This window comes from Salvelinus namaycush, chromosome 5, assembly GCF_016432855.1.
Source record: "Salvelinus namaycush isolate Seneca chromosome 5, SaNama_1.0, whole genome shotgun sequence".
Taxonomy (NCBI): domain Eukaryota; kingdom Metazoa; phylum Chordata; class Actinopteri; order Salmoniformes; family Salmonidae; genus Salvelinus; species Salvelinus namaycush.
This window is the reverse complement of record NC_052311.1, coordinates 21,319,921-21,341,198: the sequence shown is the minus strand read 5'-3', so window position 1 is coordinate 21,341,198 and position 21,278 is coordinate 21,319,921. Positions and strand designations below refer to the sequence as shown.

The following is a 21,278-nucleotide window of genomic DNA, read 5'->3' as shown; positions in this document are numbered from 1 at the left end:
TACAATTTAGCAATTAAACACTGGAGTCATAGATGTGCAGAAGATGAATATGCAAGTAGAGATACTGGGGTGCAAAGGAGCAAAAAATAATAATAACAGTATGGGGATGAGGTAGTTGGATGGGCTATTTACAGATGGGCAGTGTACAGGTGCAGTGATCTGTGAGCTGCCCTGACAGCTGGTGCTTAAAGTTAGAGAGGGAGATATGAGTCTCCAGCTTCAGTGATTTTTGCAATTTGTTCCAGTCACTGGCAGCAGAGAACTGGAAGGAAAGGCGGCCAAAGAGGAATTGGCTTTGGGGGTGACCAGTGAAATATACCTGCTGGAGTGTGTGCTACGGGTGGGAGCTGCTATGGTGACCAGTGAGCCGAGATAAGGCGGGGCTTTACCTAGCAAAGACTTATGGATGACCTGGAGCCAGTGGGTTTGGCGACGAATATGAAGCGAGGGCCAGCCAAGGAGACCATACAGGTCGCAGTGGTGGGGAGTATATGGGGCTTGGTGACAAAACAGATGGCACTGTGATAGACTGCATCCAATTTGCTGAGCAGAGTGTTGGAAACTATTTTGTAAATGACATCGCCGAAGTCAAGGATCGGCAGGATAGTCAGTTTTATGAGGGTATGTTTGGCAGCATGAGTGAAGGATGCTTTGTTGCAAAATGGGAAGCCGATTCTAGATTTAATTTTGGATTCGAGATGCTTAATGTGAGTCTGGAAGGAGAGTTTACAGTCTAACCAGACACCTAGGTATTTGTAGTTGTCTTCTTGCATTTAAGAGAGTTGTATGGCATTGAAGCTCGTCTGGAGGTTAGTTAACACAGTGTCCAAAGAAGGGCCAGAAGTATACAGAATGGCGTCGTCTGTGTAGAGGTGGATCAGAGAATCACCAGCAGCAAGAGCGACATCATTGATGTATACAGAGAAGAGAGTCGGCCCGGGAACTGAACCCTGTGGCACCCCCATAGAGACTGCCAGATGTCCGGACAACAGGCCCTCCAATTTGACACACTGAACTCCATCAGAGAAGTAGTTGGTGAACCAGGCGAGGCAGTCATTTGAGAAGCCAAGGCTGTTGAGTCTGCCGATAAGAATGTGGTGATTGACAAAGTCGAAAGCCTTGGCCAGGTAGATGAAAAGGGCTGCACAGTACTGTCTTTTATCCATGGCGGTTATGATATCGTTTAGGACCTTGAGCATGGCTGAGGTGCACCCATGACCAGCTCGGAAACCAGATTGCATAGCGGAGAAGGTACGGTGGGATTTGAAATGGTCGGTGAACTGTTTGTTAACTTGGCTTTCGAAGACCTTAGAAAGGCAGGGTAGGATAGATATCGGTCTGTAGCAGTTTGAGTGTAAAGTGTCTCCCCCTTTAAAGAGGGGGATGACCGCGGCAGCTTTCCAATCTTTGGGGATCTCAGACGATACGAAAGAGAGGTTGAACAGGCTAGTAATAGGGGTTGCAACAAGAGAGGGTCCAGATTGTCTATTATAGGTCCCTCTTAATATTACTTTTCAATTTTTTTTCGATCAGTTGAGAGCTACGGTATGAGAGATTATTTGAAAGTTAACTAACAAATAGGATCAAAAAGAGAGATGCAGGCATCAAGATGGCCGACCTTGAAATTTCCCTAAGACTTCATCTCAACATACAAATGGGTGCCTTGACTGAGATGGAAATTATTTAAGTTCACTACAATAGAATAATATGTCAATTGGTAAGAATGCCTCATGCACAGTAGTTTATTTGGGTACAGTAGATAAAAAAACATATTCAAAAATGAGGATTTGACATGTTTTCTGTAGCATAACACATTATTATTTAATATACAGTACCAGTCAAAAGTTTTTTGCACACCTACGCATTCCAGGGTTTTTCATTATTTTTACTATTTTCCCCGTCGTAGAATAATAGTGAAGATATCAACACTATTTAATAACACATATGGAATCATGTACAAACCAAAAAAAGTGTTACTAAAAAATATTCAATGTAGGCTCCCTTTGCCTTGATGACAGCTTTGCACACTCTTGGCATTCTCTCCACCAGCTTCATGTGTTAGTCACCTGGAATGCATTTCAATTAACAGGTGTGCCTTGTTAAAATTTTATTTGTGGAATCTATTTCCTTCTTAATGAGTTTGAGCCAATCAGTTGTGTTGTGACAAGGTAGGGTGGTATACAGAAAATAGCCCAATTTGGTAAAATACCAAGTAAATATTATGGCAAGAACAGCTCAAATAAGCAAAGATAAACTATAGTCCATCATTACTTTAAGACATGAAGTTCAGTCAATATGGACAATTTCAAGAACTTTTAAAGTTCAAGAATTTTTAAAGCAAAAACCATCAAGCGCTATGAATGAACTGGCTCTCATGAGGACCACTTCAGGAAAGGAAGACCCAGTGTTACATCTGCTGCAGAGTAAAAGTTCATTAGAATTCCCAGCCTCAGAAATTGCAGCCCAAATAAATGCTTCACAGAGTTCAAGTAACAACATCTCAACATCAACTGTTCAGACTGAGTGAATCAGGCCTTCATGGTCGAATTGCTGCAAAGAAACCACTACTAAAGGACACCAATTAGATGAAGTGACTTGCTTGTGCCAAGAAACATGACCAATGGACATTAGCCGGTGGAAATCTGTCCTTTGATCTGATGAGTCCAAATTTGAGATTTTTGGTTCAAACCGCAGTGTTTTTGTGAGACGCAGAGTAGATGATCTCTGCATGTGTAATTCCCACCGTGAATCATGGAGGAGAGTGTGTGATGGTGTGGGGGTGCTTTGCTGGTTACACTGTCAATGATTTATTTAGAATTCATGGCACACTTAACTGTTGGAAAAGCATTCCAGGTGAAGCTGGTTGAGAGAATACCAATGGTGTGCAAAGCTGTCATCAAGGCAAAGGGTGGCTACTTTGAAGAACCTCAAATATAAAATATTTGTAGATTTGTTTAACACTTTTTTGGTTACTACATGATTCCATATGTGTTTTTTCATTGTTTTGATGTCTTCACTATTATTCTACAATGTAGAAAATAGTAAAAATTAAGAACAACCCTTGAATTCTTTGTGTCTAAACTTTTGACTGGTACTGTATGATAAAATAAACATTTAAATGTTTGGATTTCGCAAAGAGGCCTAGCTTCTCATGCTTCTCTGACAGTTCTCAAACATGAATCGTACCAGAGGAGACCCTGTGCTTCAAAAATAGCATACATTCCACTGCCTCCTCGGGTCAAACCACCTCAGCGAAAAGAAGGGGTAACTCATTTTAAAAGCATCTGATATCATAAATCATCCCCTTTAATGAATGAACTCCTCCGCCCTGATAAAAATCAATGGATTAAATAGCTTGGGTTTATGGCCCAACAGTCATAACTTGACATGGTTAAGTTGAACTGCGCCTCATAAATCTTAGTTTGCTATGCACCCGTCTTGGTGCATCTCATGGAGGGAGGATGCAGCCTGAATTCAGAATGCTGTTAGGTGATGGGAGGCATACAGTTGTCTGATTAAAAAGCAAGGCTAAACAACATTTTTATTTGCATTCAGCAAAGTGGAGGGCACAAATTTAAATATTTAACACCGTACTTTACTGAGCCTGATGTCAAATGTGTTTGCTAGGTTTTTAATATAATCCTTTGTCAACAATTCTGGCTTCAACATTGTGTCCCTTTGAGAGCTCTCATTTGGGTCAGTGTAGCTTTCAAAACAAATCATATTTAATAGACTGTATACATTTTAAACAAAAACATTTGCATACATTTTAAATGTGTATTCTTCTCAAAGTGCAGTGTAGATCAAGATGAGTGTTAGAGATCCAATGCTCTAAATCAAATTCTGTCTGCTTCATCACACATAGCCTACAGATGTCATGATGTGTTTAAGTAACCTGTCATGCCCGTAAATGCTTACATGCACGCTCTCATACGGGTTACCATAGTGATTTCCATAAGATTGTTATATTAATTTGTGTTTTTGGGACATATTTCCCACATGTGGCTGCATTTCTTTACATAGAGAAATTGAGAAGATTAGGATTAATGAGAAACACAATACTTATGGATAGATTTTTTACAATATTGTTGCTTTTACCTAGACAGTGACTCATAATCAGTTCAGCTAGCAGTGAGACGCCCAAACGTGAATACATTTTAAAATGAATACTGTTGAAGTCGGAAGTTTACATACACTTAAGTTGGAGTCATTAAAACTAGTTTTTCAACCACTCCACAAATTTCTTGTTAACAAACTATAGTTTTGGCAAGTCGGTTAGGACATCTACTTTGTGCATGACACAAGTAATTTTTCCAACAATTGTTTACAGACAGATTACTTCACTTATAATTCACTATATCACAATTCCAGTGGGTCAGAAGTTAAGATACACTAAGTTGACTGTGCCTTTAAACAGCTTGGAAAATTCCAGAAAATGATGTCATGGCTTTAGAAGCTTCTGCTAGGCTAATTGACATCACTTGAGTCAATTGGAGGTGTACCTGTGGATGCATTTCAAGGCCTACCTTCAAACTCAGTGCCTCTTTGCTTGACATCATGGGAAAATGTAAAGAAATCAGCCAAGACCTCAGGAAAATAAATTGTAGACCTCCACAAGTCTGGTTCATCCTTGGGAGCAATTTCCAAACGCCTGAAGGTACCACGTTCATCTGTACAAACAACAGTACGCAAGCATAAACACCATGGGACCACGCAGCCGTCATACCGCTCAGGAAGGAGACACGTTCTGTCTCCTAGAGATGAATGTGCTTTGGTGTGAGAAGTGCAAATCAATCCCAGAACAACAGCAAAGGACCTTGTGAAGATGCTGGAAGAAATGGGTACAAAGTATCTATATCCACAGTAAAACGAGTCCTATATCGACATAACCTGAAAGGCCCCTCAGCAAGGAAGAAGCCAATGCTCCAAAACCGCCATAAAAAATCCAGACTGAAGTTTGCAACTGCACATGGGTACAAAGATTGTACTTTTTGGAGAAATGTCCTCTGGTCTGATGAAACAAAAATAGAAATGTTTGGCCATAATGACCATCGTTATGTTTGGAGGAAAAAGGGGGAGGCTTGCAAGTTGAAGAACACCATCCCAACTGTGAAGCACGGGGGTGGCTGCATCATGTTGTGGGGGTGCTTTGCTGCAGGAGGGTCTGGTGCACTTCACAAAATTGATGGCATCATGAGGCAGGAAAATTATGTGGATATATTGGAGCAACATCTCAAGACATCAGTCAGGAAGTTAAAGCTTGGTCGCAAATGAGTCTTCCACATGAACAATAACCCTAAGCATACTTCCAAAGTTGTGGCAAAATGGCTTAAGGTAACAAAGTCAAGGTATTGGAGTGGCCATCACAAAGCCCTGACCTCAATCCTATAGAAAATGTGTGGGCAGAACTGAAAAAGCGTGTGCGAGCAAGGAGGCCTACAAACCTTACTCAGTAACACCAGCTCTGTGAGGAGGAATGGTCCAAAATTCACCCAACTTATTGTGGAAGCTTGTGGAAGGCTACCCGAAATGTTTGACTCAAGTTAAACAATTTAAAGGCAATGCTACCAAATACTAATTGAGTGCATGTAAACTTCTGACCCACTGGGAATGTGATGAAAGAAATAAAACCTGAAATAAATCATTCTCTCTACAATTATTCTGACATTTCACATTCATAAAATAAAGTGTTGTTCCTAACTGACCTAAGACAGGGAATTTTTACTAGGAGTAAATGTCAGGAATTGTGAAAAACTGAGTTTAAATGTATTTGGCTAAGGTATATATAATTTTCCCAACTTCAACTGTAGATTTTCCCATCTGCCCAACCCTCTAATGCCAATGCAAGAGAGATAAAAACATGGGGAAAGCTTAACACATGAAGATGGTAGAAATGTCGGATTTCTCTCGATAGGCCGAAGATACGTAGAAGGAGTACATGGAACAGACACCTAGCCTATGTTCATTTGTTACATGTACAATATGACTTTGCTTTAACTCTTTGCTCGCTCCCTCCCTCCCACCCTCCATCCATCCATCCACTGATTATGCATTCCTTGCTGAATGGAGTTGTCGTTGGAGTCCTTGAAGGGTTTAAGTGATGGGCAAGGCTGTATATCAAGTCAAAGCTCAATTTGTGTTGCTTGGTTGCAGTTCTCAACGCAGCAGCGATTTGACTTGACACTTGACAGAAATAAAGACAGATTGCATATGATATTCACTGTGGCACTTTATCACAAAGGTAAAATTTCACAAAATGCCCCCAATAAAAAAGTCACTAAGACATTAAAGAAAATAGATCTAGTAGCACCTTTATTTTTCAGTCCTGTTTCGACTGGTATTTGCCTGTTACTTAAAGCTACAGTCTAGAGAATGTTGGGGGTAATCATACAGCTAGTGTACATTACCCCAACATTCTGAGAGTGTTACATATACGTGTTGAAAAAAACTCTGTTCAGTCTATGGTACTTACTGCTGGTAATTCAAGGGAATTGGTGAATTCAACACAATTGGTAACTATTCTTACAGAATCCTGGGAAATATTTGCAGCTGACACCAGGGCAATTATTTGATGACGATCACCAAGTCACACGGTATTGGCAGATCTGAATCAATTGTCTGATATTCAGATAAGACTTCTGTCGTGAACGCCCTGACAACAAAATGTCCTTGAAGAATGAAAAACAGGGAAGTGCTGGAAGGATGTACATTTCAGTTTTGTCCCTTAAAAGGAGTATGCATATCGGATTGAACTTGATCTTGGGAAAATCAAAAATAATATATGTGTATTTAACACTTTTGATCAATTTATCACTTAAAGTAAATACAGGACAACCCTTCATTAGATACATGATTGGTAAAATCCTATAATTCGCATTCTAATCCAAAAAGAGGGTTGTAAATACCCCTGTGTTTACATTCTCAAGGATAGAAAATGGAGACCGGCTGGTTTCACAATTGTTAGTACCAAACGACGTGCTTAAAATGCATCTCATTAGACCAGCTCACATAGGATTTTGCTAATGAGCCACAGCACATATATTTAAATTCGATCCAGATGTCAGAAAGAACTAGCAAACCACTTACTCATCTAACATAGCATTCACATATGTTTCTCACACAATTATGTTAGTTTAGTATTATATCATTATTATTATTATTAGTAGTAGTAGTAGTGTTAGTATCGTTATTATTATAGTAGTATTAATAGCATTATTATTATTATTATTATTATTAGTAGTAATAGTATCATTATTATTAGTAGTAGTGGTATTAATATAATTATTTTTGCCAACACAGTACTGTGGATAAAGGAAAAATGACTTACAAAGCAGAAATGGGTATCACAATATATAAGAAGTGTTACAGGTATATTATAAACCATTTAGAGGATTTGCAAATAATCTCACAATTGAGATAACTGAGTGCTATACGTAGGTATAACTGTTGCAAGTAACATGTATTTACACTGTACCTGTCTAGAGTACTAACTACTCTACCAAGTGGGACCACCAAGTGGGACTACTGATGGGGCTACCAAGTGGGACGACTGATGGGACAAGCAAGTGGGACGACTGATGGGACCACCAAGTGGGATGACTGATGGGACCACCAAGTGGGACTACTGATGGGGCTACCAAGTGGGACGACTGATGGGACAAGCAAGTGGGACGACTGATGGGACCACCAAGTGGGACGACTGATGGGACTAGCAAGTGGGACGACTGATGGGACCACCAAGTGGGACGACTGATGGGACTAGCAAGTGGGACGACTGATGGGACCACCAAGTGGGACTACTGATGGGACTAGCAAGTGGGACGACTGATGGGACCACCAAGTGGGACGACTGATGGGACCACCAAGTGGGACGACTGATGGGACCACCAAGTGGGACTACTGATGGGGCTACCAAGTGGGACGACTGATGGGACTAGCAAGTGGGACGACTGATGGGACCACCAAGTGGGACGACTGATGGGACCACCAAGTGGGACTACTGATGGGGCTACCAAGTGGGACGACTGATGGGACAAGCAAGTGGGACGACTGATGGGACCACCAAGTGGGACGACTGATGGGACTAGCAAGTGGGACGACTGATGGGACCACCAAGTGGGACGACTGATGGGACTAGCAAGTGGGACGACTGATGGGACCACCAAGTGGGACTACTGATGGGACTAGCAAGTGGGACGACTGATGGGACCACCAAGTGGGACGACTGATGGGACCACCAAGTGGGACGACTGATGGGACCACCAAGTGGGACTACTGATGGGGCTACCAAGTGGGACGACTGATGGGACTAGCAAGTGGGACGACTGATGGGACCACCAAGTGGGACGACTGATGGGACTAGCAAGTGGGACGACTGATGGGACCACCAAGTGGGACGACTGATGGGACCACCAAGTGGGACTACTTATGGGACTACCAAGTGGGACGACTGATGGGACCACCAAGTGGGACTACTGATGGGACTAGCAAGTGGGACGACTGATGGGACCACCAAGTGGGACTACTGATGGGACTAGCAAGTGGGACGACTGATGGGACCACCAAGTGGGACTACTGATGGGACTAGCAAGTGGGACGACTGATGGGACCACCAAGTGGGACTACTGATGGGACTAGCAAGTGGGACGACTGATGGGACCACCAAGTGGGACTACTGATGGGACTAGCAAGTGGGACGACTGATGGGACCACCAAGTGGGACGACTGAAGGGACCACCAAGTGGGACGACTGATGGGACCACCAAGTGAGACTACTGATGGGACTATTGATGGAACTACTGACGGGACTAAACAAGTGGGACGACTGATGGGACCACCAAGTGGGACGACTGAAGGGACCACCAAGTGGGACGACTGATGGGACCACCAAGTGAGACTACTGATGGGACTATTGATGGAACTACTGACGGGACTAAACAAGTGGGACTAAACAAGTGGGACTACCAAGTGGGACTACCAAGTGGGACTACTAAATGGGACTACCAAGTGGGACTACCAAGGGAGGTTCTCTTCTTTTTATTTTCTGCTCTCTTTTTGTGTGATGGAAGGAGCTATTAAAAGACACAAGTCAAACTTGCCCGGTGGTGTGGCTTTCATCTTCTGATGGTGTTTATCCCTCTTGCTGTAGGGACCTGGGACACAGGTGCCTCTAGACAATCACAGTCCCCTGAGGAGAGATGACCATCACTGGCACCATAATATGATGCTCTGGAGCATCCAGACGTTGTACTAACGGCACCTGATGGAATTATAATATATTTCCCCCACCCCTTGTTGCATATATAATATATGAGTAGAGAGTCTATGCAGTAATGAATGAAGTGCGATTGTACTGTATGTTGTTACCTAAGCCTAAAAGGACTCTCACTCAAGGGTCTAGGTTAATATCAACAATTGAAAACAAATCTGTACAGTGAATGTTTTTCCCCCCAGAGAGGAAGATGTAAATGTTTAGGACATTCTCTAGTGTACTCTATATTATGAACCTGCCTAGAGTATGGTATTTAAACCCCATATTTTTGCCATTAAACAGTCTCCATATATACTTCCATTAATTTTTTCAACTTGCACCGGGGGACCTTCAGACAAGTCTTGTGAGGCCTATGGGCGCCCTAGAGCAAAATAACTGACATGTTCATACTAGTTTATAGGCCAAACCGTTCAGATGCTACAGGCGATTTTGTGAGAAGACCGATTTTCGGGACATCTCATGGTCTGAAAAACATTGCTCTTACTCTGTCACCTTTCACCCGCAGATGCGAAAGTGCGATATCGGCAGAGGCTGTGGATTGAGATGTATCCAATGCAAAAAAATATCTGTAGCTTAAACTGACAGATTTTTATGGGGATGTTTGTATTATGCTAATTATATGTCGAACTTATGGGGTCATTAATGTGCCTGCTTCAAGGGGGCATTTTGCTTTCTCTACAAAAGGCTACAAAGAAACGATCAATTTCCATTTGCAGCCAATTGGTGCTTGGAATATAGCCAGCTGATCTCTACTCACACAACAAACACCACACCAAACAACACATATAAACACAAGAGCCTTTATCTAAGGCAGATATACTTGTTCCAGGCATTTCATTGTGAGACCCACATTTAACCAGAGAGTTTTTTGTGATATAGTATCTTCGTTAGCTGGAATGCGCAGCCATTGTGTACTGTGTCCATTAACTCTAGTCCATGGGTCCATACATCACTAAACAGATATGCATTCTATTTACGCTGTCTCTTTTCTGTATTCATTATATTGTTTTCGGTAAAGGGAAAACACGTAATTACAGAGTTGTGCAGCACACTAACAAATAAATATTGACTGTTGGCTCAGAGTGTGAATATCATTGAGATATGATTTACCATTTCCTGCATGATTGTACAATGAGTCAGGGAAAGAGTACTATATTTCCTTGCTGGCAATGTACTTTGCTTTTGTGTGCACATACAAAGGCTGTGTAAAGGCTTTCCTTGACTTTGTATTGGCAACAAGATTACTTGAAACATATTAACTGTAAATGTACACTACCGTTCAAAAGTTTGGGGTCACTTAGAAATGTCCTTGTTTTTTAAAGAAAAGCTAATTTTTTGTCCATTAAAATAACATCAAATTGATCATAAATATAGTGTAGACATTGTTAATGTTGTAAATGACTATTGTAGCTGGAAACGGCAGAATTGTCATGGAATACCTACATAGGTGTACAGAGGTCCATTATCAGCAACCATCACTCCTGTGTCCCAATGGCACGTTGTGTTAGCTAATCCAAGTTTATATTTTTAAAAGGCTAATTGATCATTAGAAAACCCTTTTGCAATTATGTTAGCACAGCTGAAAACTGTTGTCCTGATTAAAGAAGCAATAAAAGTGGACTTCTTTAGACTAGTTGAGTATCTGGAGCATCAGCATTTGTGGGTTCGATTACAGGCTCAAAATGGCCAGAAACAAATAACTTTCTTCTGAAACTCGTCAGTCTATTCTTGTTCTGAGAAATGAAGGCTATTCCATGCGAGAAATTGAAGATCTCGTACAATTCTGTGTATTACTCCCTTCACAGAACAGTGCAAACGGTCTCTAACCAGAATAGAAAGAGGAGTGGGAGGCCCCGGTGCACAACTGAGCAAGAGGACAAGTACATTAGAGTAGTTTAAGATACAGTCTCCTCACAAGTCCTCAAATGGCAGCTTCATTAAATAGTACTCGCAAAACACCAGTCCCAACGTCAACAGTGAAGAGGCGACTCCGGGATGCTGGCCTTCTAGGCAGAGTACCTCTGTCCAGTGTCTGTGTCCTATTTAATGAAGCTGCTGGTTGGAGACTTGTGAGGCTAACACAACATATCATTGGAACACAGGAGTGATGTTTGCTGATAATGGGCCTCTGTACGCCTATGTAGATATTCCATTAAGAATTCCAGCTACAATAGTCATTTACAATATTAACAATGTGTACACTGTATTTCTGATCAGTTTTATGTTATTTTAATGGACGAAAAATTTGCTTTTCTTTCAAAAACAAGGACCCCAAAAAAGTGACCCCAAACTTTTGAATGGTAGTGGATGTATTTGAAAGGTGGGCACAAACAATACACAAACATACCAATGGTGCAAGCCCTTCTGTGAGATCTCTCTGCATTTTACACGATGTACAAGAGCAAATACTATGATCTGCAGGGTGTGTGTGTGTGTGTGTGTGTGTGTGTGTGTGTAGAGTGTACATACAGTACCATTCAAACGTTTTGACACACCTACTCATTCAAGGGTCTTTCTTTATTTTTACTATTTTCTATATTGTAGAATAATAGTGAAGACATTAAAACTATGAAATAACACATGGCATCATGTAGTAACCAAAAAAGTGTTAAACAAGTCAAAATATATTTTATATTTGAGATCCTTCAAAGTAGCCACACTTCGCCTTGATGACAGCTTTGCAGACTCTTGGCATTCTCTCAACCAGCATCACCTGGAATACTATTTCAACAGTCTTGAAGGAGTTTGAACATATGATGAGCACGTGTTGACTGCTTTTCCTTCAGTCTGCGGTCCAACTCAAACCAAACCATCTCAATTCTGTTGAGGTCGGGTGATTGTGGAGGCCAGGTCATCTGAAGCAGCACTCCACCACTCTCCTTCTTGGCCAAATAGTCCTTAAACAGCCTGGAGGTGTGTTGTTTCATTGTCCTGTTGAAAAACATATGATAGTCCCGCTAAGTTGGGTGGCAGGTAGCCTAGTGGTTAGAGCGTTGGGCCAGTAACCAAAAGTTTGCGAGATCGAATCCCTGAGCTGACAAGGTAAAAATCTGTCGTTCTGCCCCTGAACAAAGCAGTTAACCCACTGTTCCTAGGCCGTCATTGTAAATAAGAATTTGTTCCTAACTGACTTGCCTTGTTAAATAAAGGTTAAAAAAAATTGCAAACCAGATGGCATGGTGTATCGCTGCAGAATGCTGTGGTAGCCATGCTGGTTAAGTATGCCTTGAATTCTAAATAAATCACAGACAGTGTCACCAGCAAAGCTCCATCACACCTCCTCCTCCATGCTTCATGGTGGGAACCACACATACAGAGACGATCTGTTCACCTACTCTGTGTCTCACAAAGACATGGCTGTTGGAACCAAACATCTAAAATTTGGACTTATCAGACCAAAGGACAGATTTCCACCGGTCTAATGTCCATTGCTAATGTCTTGGCCTAGAAAGTCTCTTCTTATTATTGGTGTCCTTTAGTAGAGGTTTCTTTGCAGCAATTCGACCATGAAGGTCTGATTTACGCAGTCTCTTCTGAACAGTTAATGTTGAGATGTGTCTTACTTGAACTCTGTGAAGCATTTATTTGGGCTGCAGTCTGAGGTGCAGTTAACTCTAATAAACTTATCCTCTGCAGCAGAGGTTAACTCTGGGTCTTCCTTTCCTCATACGAGCCAGTTTCATCATAGCGCTTGATAGTTTTTGCGACCTTACTTGAAGAAACGTTCAAAGTTCTTGACATTTTCCGAATTGACTGACCTTCATGTCTTAAAGTAATGATGGACTGTCGTTTCTCTATGCTTATTTGAGATGTTCTTGCCATAATACGGAAATGTTCTTTTACCAAACAGGGCTATCTTCTGTATACCACCCCTACCTTTTCACAGCAGAACTGATTGGCTCAAACGTATTAAAAAGGAAAGAAATTCCAGAAATTAACTTAACAAGGCACACCTGTTAATTGAAATGCATTCCAGGTGACTAACTCATGAAGCTGGTTGAGAAAATGCCAAGAGGTTGCAAAGCTGTCATCAAGGCAAAGGGTGTCTACTTTGAAGAATCTTAAATATAAAATATATTTTGATTTGTTTTAAACTTTTTTGGATAGTACACATGTGTTATTTAATAGTTTTGATGTCTTCACAATTATTCTACAATAGTAAAAATAAAGAAAAACCCTTGAATGAGTCCAAACCTTTGACTGGTACTGTACATACAGTGCCTTGCAAAAGTATTCATAGCCCTTGGATTTGTTCACATTTTACTGTGTTACAAAGTTGTGATTAAAATTGATTTTATTGTCGTTTTTTTATCAACCTACAAAAACTACTCTGGAATGTCAAAGTGGAAGAAATATTATATATATATTTTTTAAGATGACTAAAACATGATAACTAAAATATTAACATTGCATACGTATTCAGACCCTTTGTTTAGCCTAAATTAAAGTTCAAGAGTCAAATGTGGCTTATCAAATCACATAATAAGTTATATGGACTCACTCTGTGTGAAATAAAAGGGGTTGACATGATTATTGAATGACTAATCCTTCCTCTGTCCCCTATACATACAACAACTTTAAGGTCCCTCAGTCAAGTATTGAATTTCAAGCACAGATTCAACTACAAAGATCAGGGAGCTTTTCAAAAGCCTCATATAGAAGGGCAGTGATTGGTAGTTGGGTAACAATAACAAATCAGACATTGAATATCTCTTTAAGCATGGTCAAGCTAATAATTATGCTGTGGATTATGTATTAAACCACCCAGACACATCAAAGATGGAGTTTTCTTTCTGAACTGAGCTGCAGGATAGAAAGGAAACTGCTTAGGGATGTTACCATGAGGCCATTGGTGATTTTAAAACAGCTACAGAGTTCAATGGCTGTGATGGGAGAAAACTGAGGATGAAACAACAACATTGCAGTGATTCCACCAGTGACCTAAATGACAGAGTGAAAAGAATATACTGAAAAAATATTCCAAAACATGCTAATGTATAATAACAAGCCACTAAAGTAATACTGTAAAAAAACAGCAAATGAATGAACTTTTTGGCCTAAATGCAAAGCCCTGTTTGGTGCAAATCCAACACATCACTGAGTAACTGCTTACTTATTTTTAAGCGTGGTGGTGGCTGCATCATGGTATGGGTATGCTTGACATCAGCAAATACGGGGGAGTTTTTCAGAATGAAAGGAAACGCGATGGAGGTAAGCACAGGCAAAATCCTAGAGGAAAACCTGCTTCACTGCTTTACACCAGAGACTGGGAAAGGAATTTACCTTTCAGCAGGATAATAACCTATAACACAAGGCCAACTCTACGCTGGAGTTGCTTACCAAGAAGACAGTGAATGTTCCTGAGTGGCCAAGTTACAGTTTTGACATAAATCTTCTTGAGAATCTATGGCAGGACTTGAAAATTACTGTCTTGCCATGATCCCCAACATATTGACAGAGCTTGAATAATTATTTAAAGATTAAACACACACACAATTTTACTCTACACATTTCCCACCAGTACAGCTGCTAGTGGGTCGAAGGGTGGAAGAGCAGTGGGACCACAAGGGAGCTCATTTGGCAGGGAAGCACACCATGAGGGAATGTATGAAAGCTCACCTAATGAAAGCACACAGCACGCAACCTGCCCCGCTTACATCTGCCCCCAGACTGCGGTAACTGCCAGCCTCACTCTAGGACTATTTGATGTTAATGTTGGGCATCCCATCCCCCTCCCTTCCCTCCCACATCTTTACATTCCTTCCCCTTACACAGCGAAGACCGTTCACATAGTATGCAATCTGTTGTGACCACAGGGTGATATCAAATCAATCCGTATTGGTCACATGCGCCGTATACAACAGGAGTAGACTTACTTAGAAATGCTTACTTATGAGCCCATTCCCAACAGCGCAGAGTTAAAAAGTAAGACAAATATTTGCAAAAGGCAGACCAATTCTGATATATTTTTCACTAATTGGTCTTTTGACCATTCAAATCAGCCCTGAAAAAGATCTGATGTGAAAAGATCTGATGCGATTGGTCAAAAGACCAATTAGTGGAAAAAATATCAGAATAGGGCTGCCTGTGTGAACACAGCCAGAAAAGCCCATGAAAGTGGTTATTGTGATTGCATAAACGGTATAAGGTGAATAGAAAGGACATGAGGGGAAAAAAACATGTAAAAACAACTATATAGTTAATTATGGGAAAACAAATTTACAGCAAAGTCATAAGCAAAGTGATGTGCTAAACTTAACTGATACATGATGTTCTCTAAATGTTTATTGTACTGTATTAAAATGTTTACCTATGGGGCCTTCCGAGTGGCGCAGCAGTCTAAGGCACTGCATCACAGTGCTAGAGGCATCACTACAGACCCAGAATCGATCCTGGCTGACTCACAACCAGCTGTGATCAGGAGTCCCATAGGGCTGCGCACAATTGGCCCAGCATCGTCCAGGTTTGGGGAGGGTTTGGCCGGGGGGGCTTTACATCGTGCTCTAGCGACTCCTTGTCGTGCTGGCTTCCGGGTTAAGCGGGTGGGTGTTAAGAAGATCAGTTTGATCATGTTTCGGAGGACGCATGACTCGACCTTCACCTCCCGAGCCCGTTGTAGGGTTGCAGCGATGAGACAAGCTTGAAATTTGGGAGAAAAATGGGGTAAAATAGTAAAAATCATGACATAAAATTACATTTTCAAGCTAACAACACAGGTAACATTAACTGTAAAGCAAGAGAATAGGATGTAAACATATAAAGACAGAGGAAAAACACTGGCACACATGAAATAGAGAACCACGTAATAAATCAGTCTTGTGAATATAGTCAATTGGGCAGCATTGTATCTTCTGTAGCATTGCAATCTGCTATCTTCTTAACCCAGGATACCCCTCCGGTTTGCAGTCTTCATCTCAGTGATAAATGTAACGCCTCCAGGTGCTCATCTGGACTGTGTCAGAAGGTTAACTGCATTCCTCCAGATTACACCTCTGATAGTGCCTTCCTCCTGGTGCACACTACCTGCAACATCATGCTGTCCAGACTTAGGGACTAGACATTTTGCCCTGTTCCCTCTTCTGATTTGAAAGGTTAGAGGGGGATATCAGACTTTTTTGCATGATAAAAATGTAATATTCAAAGGTTATGGTTTGAGTAAAAGGGAGAATGTGTGCTTAATTGTACATTCTGGAAAGGCAATGCCCCAAACCATTTCATTTTCTCAACCTGTGATCTGTCGTATTTGTGTTTCTGCAGATCTCGTTCCTCGAATGGACTTGTCAACTTCATCTGATGTTGTAGAAATACAAATAACCCTTAGAATTAACATACATTGTAAGACAGTTTCCTTGGTGCCAGTGATTGATATTAGATATGTTCTATTTTAACAATTGTATTCAACCATATGCTAATGTTACTATGCTGTTTCCAGATGTTCAACAGGCATGTTATATACTGATCATGACCCTCTATTGCTTCATTGCAGTAAATATATAGACACACTAAATGGTACAAATAAATATTATTTTATTTCACATACATGATTTTTTTATTTTACTTTGAACTTTTCACAATCTAAATGATTCAACAACAAAAATGAGGAACTACCACAACAAAGTCCAAATGTTTTACTGGGGAGAAAAGATGACAACTTCACTGTAGTAAGCTGGACACGTATTTTGCCATCAGGCAAAGGTTACAGTCAAAGGAATAAAAAGAGACAAGAAAAGGACAGAAAAGTGGTCCATGTAGGTTCTCTGACCAATATGTCAACTTCTAAATCATCAAATGTGATTATTTCTCCCAGAATAGTGTTATGATACTCACTTTTGTAAAACCCTCAAACCACTTTGATAAATAAAATCTTTTTCCTTTATGGTTGACAATAAACAAAAATATCTTCAATATCTAGGGGTATATTTGGGGAACAGGGATATATTTTCTCCAGTGTGACATTGCAATCCTGTAGAAGCCCTTTCCTATATTCATGGACAATTTCATAAGTGAAGAGTTACCATTTTGCTTGTTAGGTGGGGGAATTGAGATTTTGGCTGACATTGCATCCCACGAGTATTGCTATGAACAGTTTGTTTAAATGAGTATGTACATACCTGTACATAATGAAGCATTAAGTACATATATGCAAAGATTATGGTTGGAGGGAATGCTCTGTTTCATCAATGTGTTCGGTGAGTAAGCATGGTGCAAGACCAAACCAATAAGAGTAATACCTTCAGATACAAATGTGTACTGTACACGGTTCTGTAGTGTCTTTAAACCCAATACTGGACTTGGGCAAGTAAATAGAATTTGAAAAGCTTGATTATGACACCTGTTTCTTTCGGGTCCCCTGGGTAGAGATTCAGATCATTTCGGAGGATCCGTTGTGGACAAGCTCACTAGCAACAGCAAGAACATTTGTCACAATGTCCTGGCATTGTATCCAATAAGATGCCATAGTTGGGGATTGTGTCCTGTTACGGCACTCTGCAGTACTTTTTCCATTCCTAGTAAACCAAAGGGTGATCCTGATACTCTGATTTCTTCACTTTAAAGGGCCCAGTGCAGTCAAAAAAGTGATTATCCAGTTATTTTCCTTTTATATATATTTCCACACTATGAGGTTGAAATAATACTGTGAAATTGTGAATAGTATGGTAATGCCTTTTTAGTGTAAGAGAAATTTCAGCCTGTTTTGGTGGGATGGAGTTTTGGCCATTCTGGTGACACCACCTGGCGTTAAATTAGTTAATAGACCATTAAGAAAGAGTTACAAACCTCTCTGCCAATAAAAGCTAATTATCAGTTTTCCCCTCTCCACTTAGACCACTCCCAGACAGTCCTGGCAAAATTCTTGCTTGAGAAATTGCAATTTTTGTTTCTTTAATTGAAAACAATCACAGTAAGGTACTTCAATGTTACCTATAAAATGTATGTCAAACAAAAACCATTGACTGCAAAGTTAAACAAACCATAGAACTCTATGCACAAGAACTGCTTTAAACAATTTTCACGTTTTTGTTTTTACAAAAATACATTTAATTGAAGAACAGTGCAGATGCAAAGTTTGGCCACAGAATGATGGTTTGTGCTGTTGGTGCCGTCATTCTGTTACCAAACGTTGCATCTGCAATGTTCTTCAAGTGTGTTTGTAAAAATGTCTGTGGAAATTAATAAAACTAGTCCTTGTGCATAGAGTTGTAGGGTTTGTTTAACTTTGCAATCATTGGTTTTTGTTTGGCATACATTTCAAAGTGAAAAATATGAGCCTCAGTATCACTCTGTTACCATAGAATTGCCCAGTAGCATTCTCCTGAAGTAGTGGGAAATGTTGTTCCATTTGCAATAAAAAGACATAATCCTTAGAGCATTCCCAACATATGGATTCCCAGATTCACAAACCGTGTTAGATCATTTTCATGTTAAAGCGATGAGGTCCAGCTTGTCCCTCTGCCCCTCCATCTACAGAAGTGCCATTAGACTTGGACCGAGGGACATATTCAATATCTATGTTGTTTTTATGCTTTCCCTTGCCCCGGCTCCAAACGAACAGTAGCAGAAAGCAGAACAAGACCACCCCCAGGAATGTGAAACATCCCATTGCTGTCGACACTAAGATAGTCTTTAGGTCCAAGCCGTAGGTCACGTTGCTAGTCCCATTGGTAGTGGCGTTGCTAGGATCTGTGTAGTACTGGGTCCTGTTTGCGTAGAGCGACCCCAGGCTTTTCACTGCTAGGGAGGCCATCAATGAGTCGTTACCCGCCGTGTTGGTTGCCATGCAAAGGTACACGCCCCCGTCCTGCACCTCGGCCACCTTGATCTCCAGCGTCCCATTGTTGTGGACCTTGACTCTACCGTAGCTCTTGTTGGTGAGGAGGCGCCGGCGTGGGGACAGCCACGACACCACCGGCCTGGGGATCCCTTCAGCACTGCAGTGTAGTTTCGCTGACTGGCCCTCGTCCACTGCTATCGTCTGTGTCTTGTTCTCACGGATTTTTGGCTTGGTGCATGTCACGTAATAGGATAGCAGGGTCTCCTTGAATTCCCTGAAAGGCCTTCCGCGGATACCCTCAGGGGTGTTGCACTCTGGCTGCGAGTCACCAAAGAAGATGGAGTGCCTTTTCTGCAGGATCCACATGAGGCGACAGTCGCACACCAGGGGGTTGTCGTCGATCAAGAGGACCTCCAGAGCCTCAGGGGCTTGGAAGACACCCTTCTCCAGGGTGTCCAAATGGTTGTGGGAAACATTGAGGACTTTGAGCCACCGGAGGCCCTGAAATGCGTACGGTTCAATGGTCGACAACTGGGCCCCAACTAGATGAAGTTCCCTCAGGCGCACCAACTCAAACAGCATTCCCCCCTCGATGTGTCTGATGCGGTTGAAGGACAGGTTGAGGTGTGTTAGGTAGTGCAGGTGCTTTAGGGCCTGGTATGGGAAGGTGGACAGGTTAGTGTTGGTGATGAAAAGCGTGGTCAGGTTGAGGCTGTGTAGCGTGTTGGCAGGCACACTGTCCAGCGAGGTCCAGCTGTCAATCTCCAGGTGGCGCAGCCGGAAAAGCTTCTTGAAGGAGTAGGCTTGCAATGTGCTGATGCTGAGGTATCGGAGGTGAAGTCTGACCAAGTTGTGCAGATGGGACAGGGCCTCAGTGGGCACCACTGTTAGGTTGCATCTCTCCAGGGTTAGTGTCTGTAGGCTCAGCAGTCCACTGAAGGCCCGGTGGGAGATGTACACCAGGTCATTGTCACCCACCTCCAGGAACTTCAGGTTGTGCAAGTCCTGGAACATGTAGTCCAGCAGGATGACAATCTTGTTGTCGCTGACATCCAGCCGTGTGAGGTTGGACAAGCCTGTGAAGACCCCCAGGGGAATAAGCTTGATGCGGTTGCTTTTGAGACTGAGCGAGTGCATACTGTACAGAGGGTTGAAGGCCCCCGGCTCCACATAGCTGATAATGTTCCCACTGAGGTCCAGATCCTCTAGTCCAGGGTAGGGGGCAAAGTCATCTGGGTTGACGGCCTGCAGCTTGTTCTTGCTCAGGTCCAGGATCCTGGTCTCGATGGGGATGCCGTCTGGGATGCTCGGTAGGCGTTTGCGGTGGCACATGACCGACTTGCTCTGGGCTGAGCAGTCACAGCGGGCGGGACATCCCAGGGCAGAACCCACAAAGACGGCCACTAGAGCCAGTCCCAGGAACGGTTGCCAGCATGAGAGGGCTGTGTGCAGCATGACTTTGCTCATACAGTCGACCATTCTGTCACGGCTCTACAAGAAAGAGAGGGAAAACAGACAGAAAGAGCACACAATTAGAGAGCATAAATTGGTAAAAATAAGGAATGTGTAAAAACCTTAATGGGTGTCAATACACATGCGTAAGCAATCTTTTGAAGGAAATTATTTTGGGATTATAAATGGAATCTAAATGGATGACGTCATTTTACTATTGTGGTGAAATTGACTGGCATTTTATCTCAATAAAAATTAAGGTCATATTAGATTATCTGATGCAAATGCCTCATTTTCAACATCCTGAATCATCCTTTCTTTCTATTGCAGTTTTGGCCAGCGATCACACCCCTATATCCACTGGCTCACTTAGTCAACATACAGGCACAACTTTGCCATTTTGCTCTTATCTTCCATTGGTTTATTCTCAGAATTTAAGAACAAATTGCCAAAAGTAATTTGTTACATAGGTTGTCTTCTCACACCACAATCAGTTCAAACAGTCTGCCGTCTTTTGTTGTGTTTTAGCCAAAGCAAACTGATGAAGGGAGAAGAGTGGAGAAGAAAGGAAACTGCCTCTATGATAAGTCTGTGGAGGCTATCTGATAATTATTCTAACCAAGGACTTCAGTGGATATAGAATGATTTCTATATATTAAGTGCAAAATATCTAAGACAAACAAGTCCATAAGCAGCAGCTAAGCAATGGGGCTTCACCTATGTACAGTGCCTTCTGAAACACCCCTTGAATTTTTCCAAATTGTGTTGTGTTACAGCCTGAAT

General features: G+C 41.7%; 1 protein-coding gene across 1 annotated transcript; it reads right to left on the bottom strand.

Moving 5' to 3' along the window:
* Positions 1-18,677: 18,677 nt before the first annotated feature.
* LOC120047423 (leucine-rich repeat and immunoglobulin-like domain-containing nogo receptor-interacting protein 2) lies at positions 18,678-20,498 on the bottom strand. Its single transcript, XM_038992943.1, has one exon. The coding sequence runs from the start codon at positions 20,496-20,498 to the stop codon at positions 18,678-18,680; it is 1,821 nt and encodes a 606-aa protein (XP_038848871.1).
* Positions 20,499-21,278: the final 780 nt, after the last annotated feature.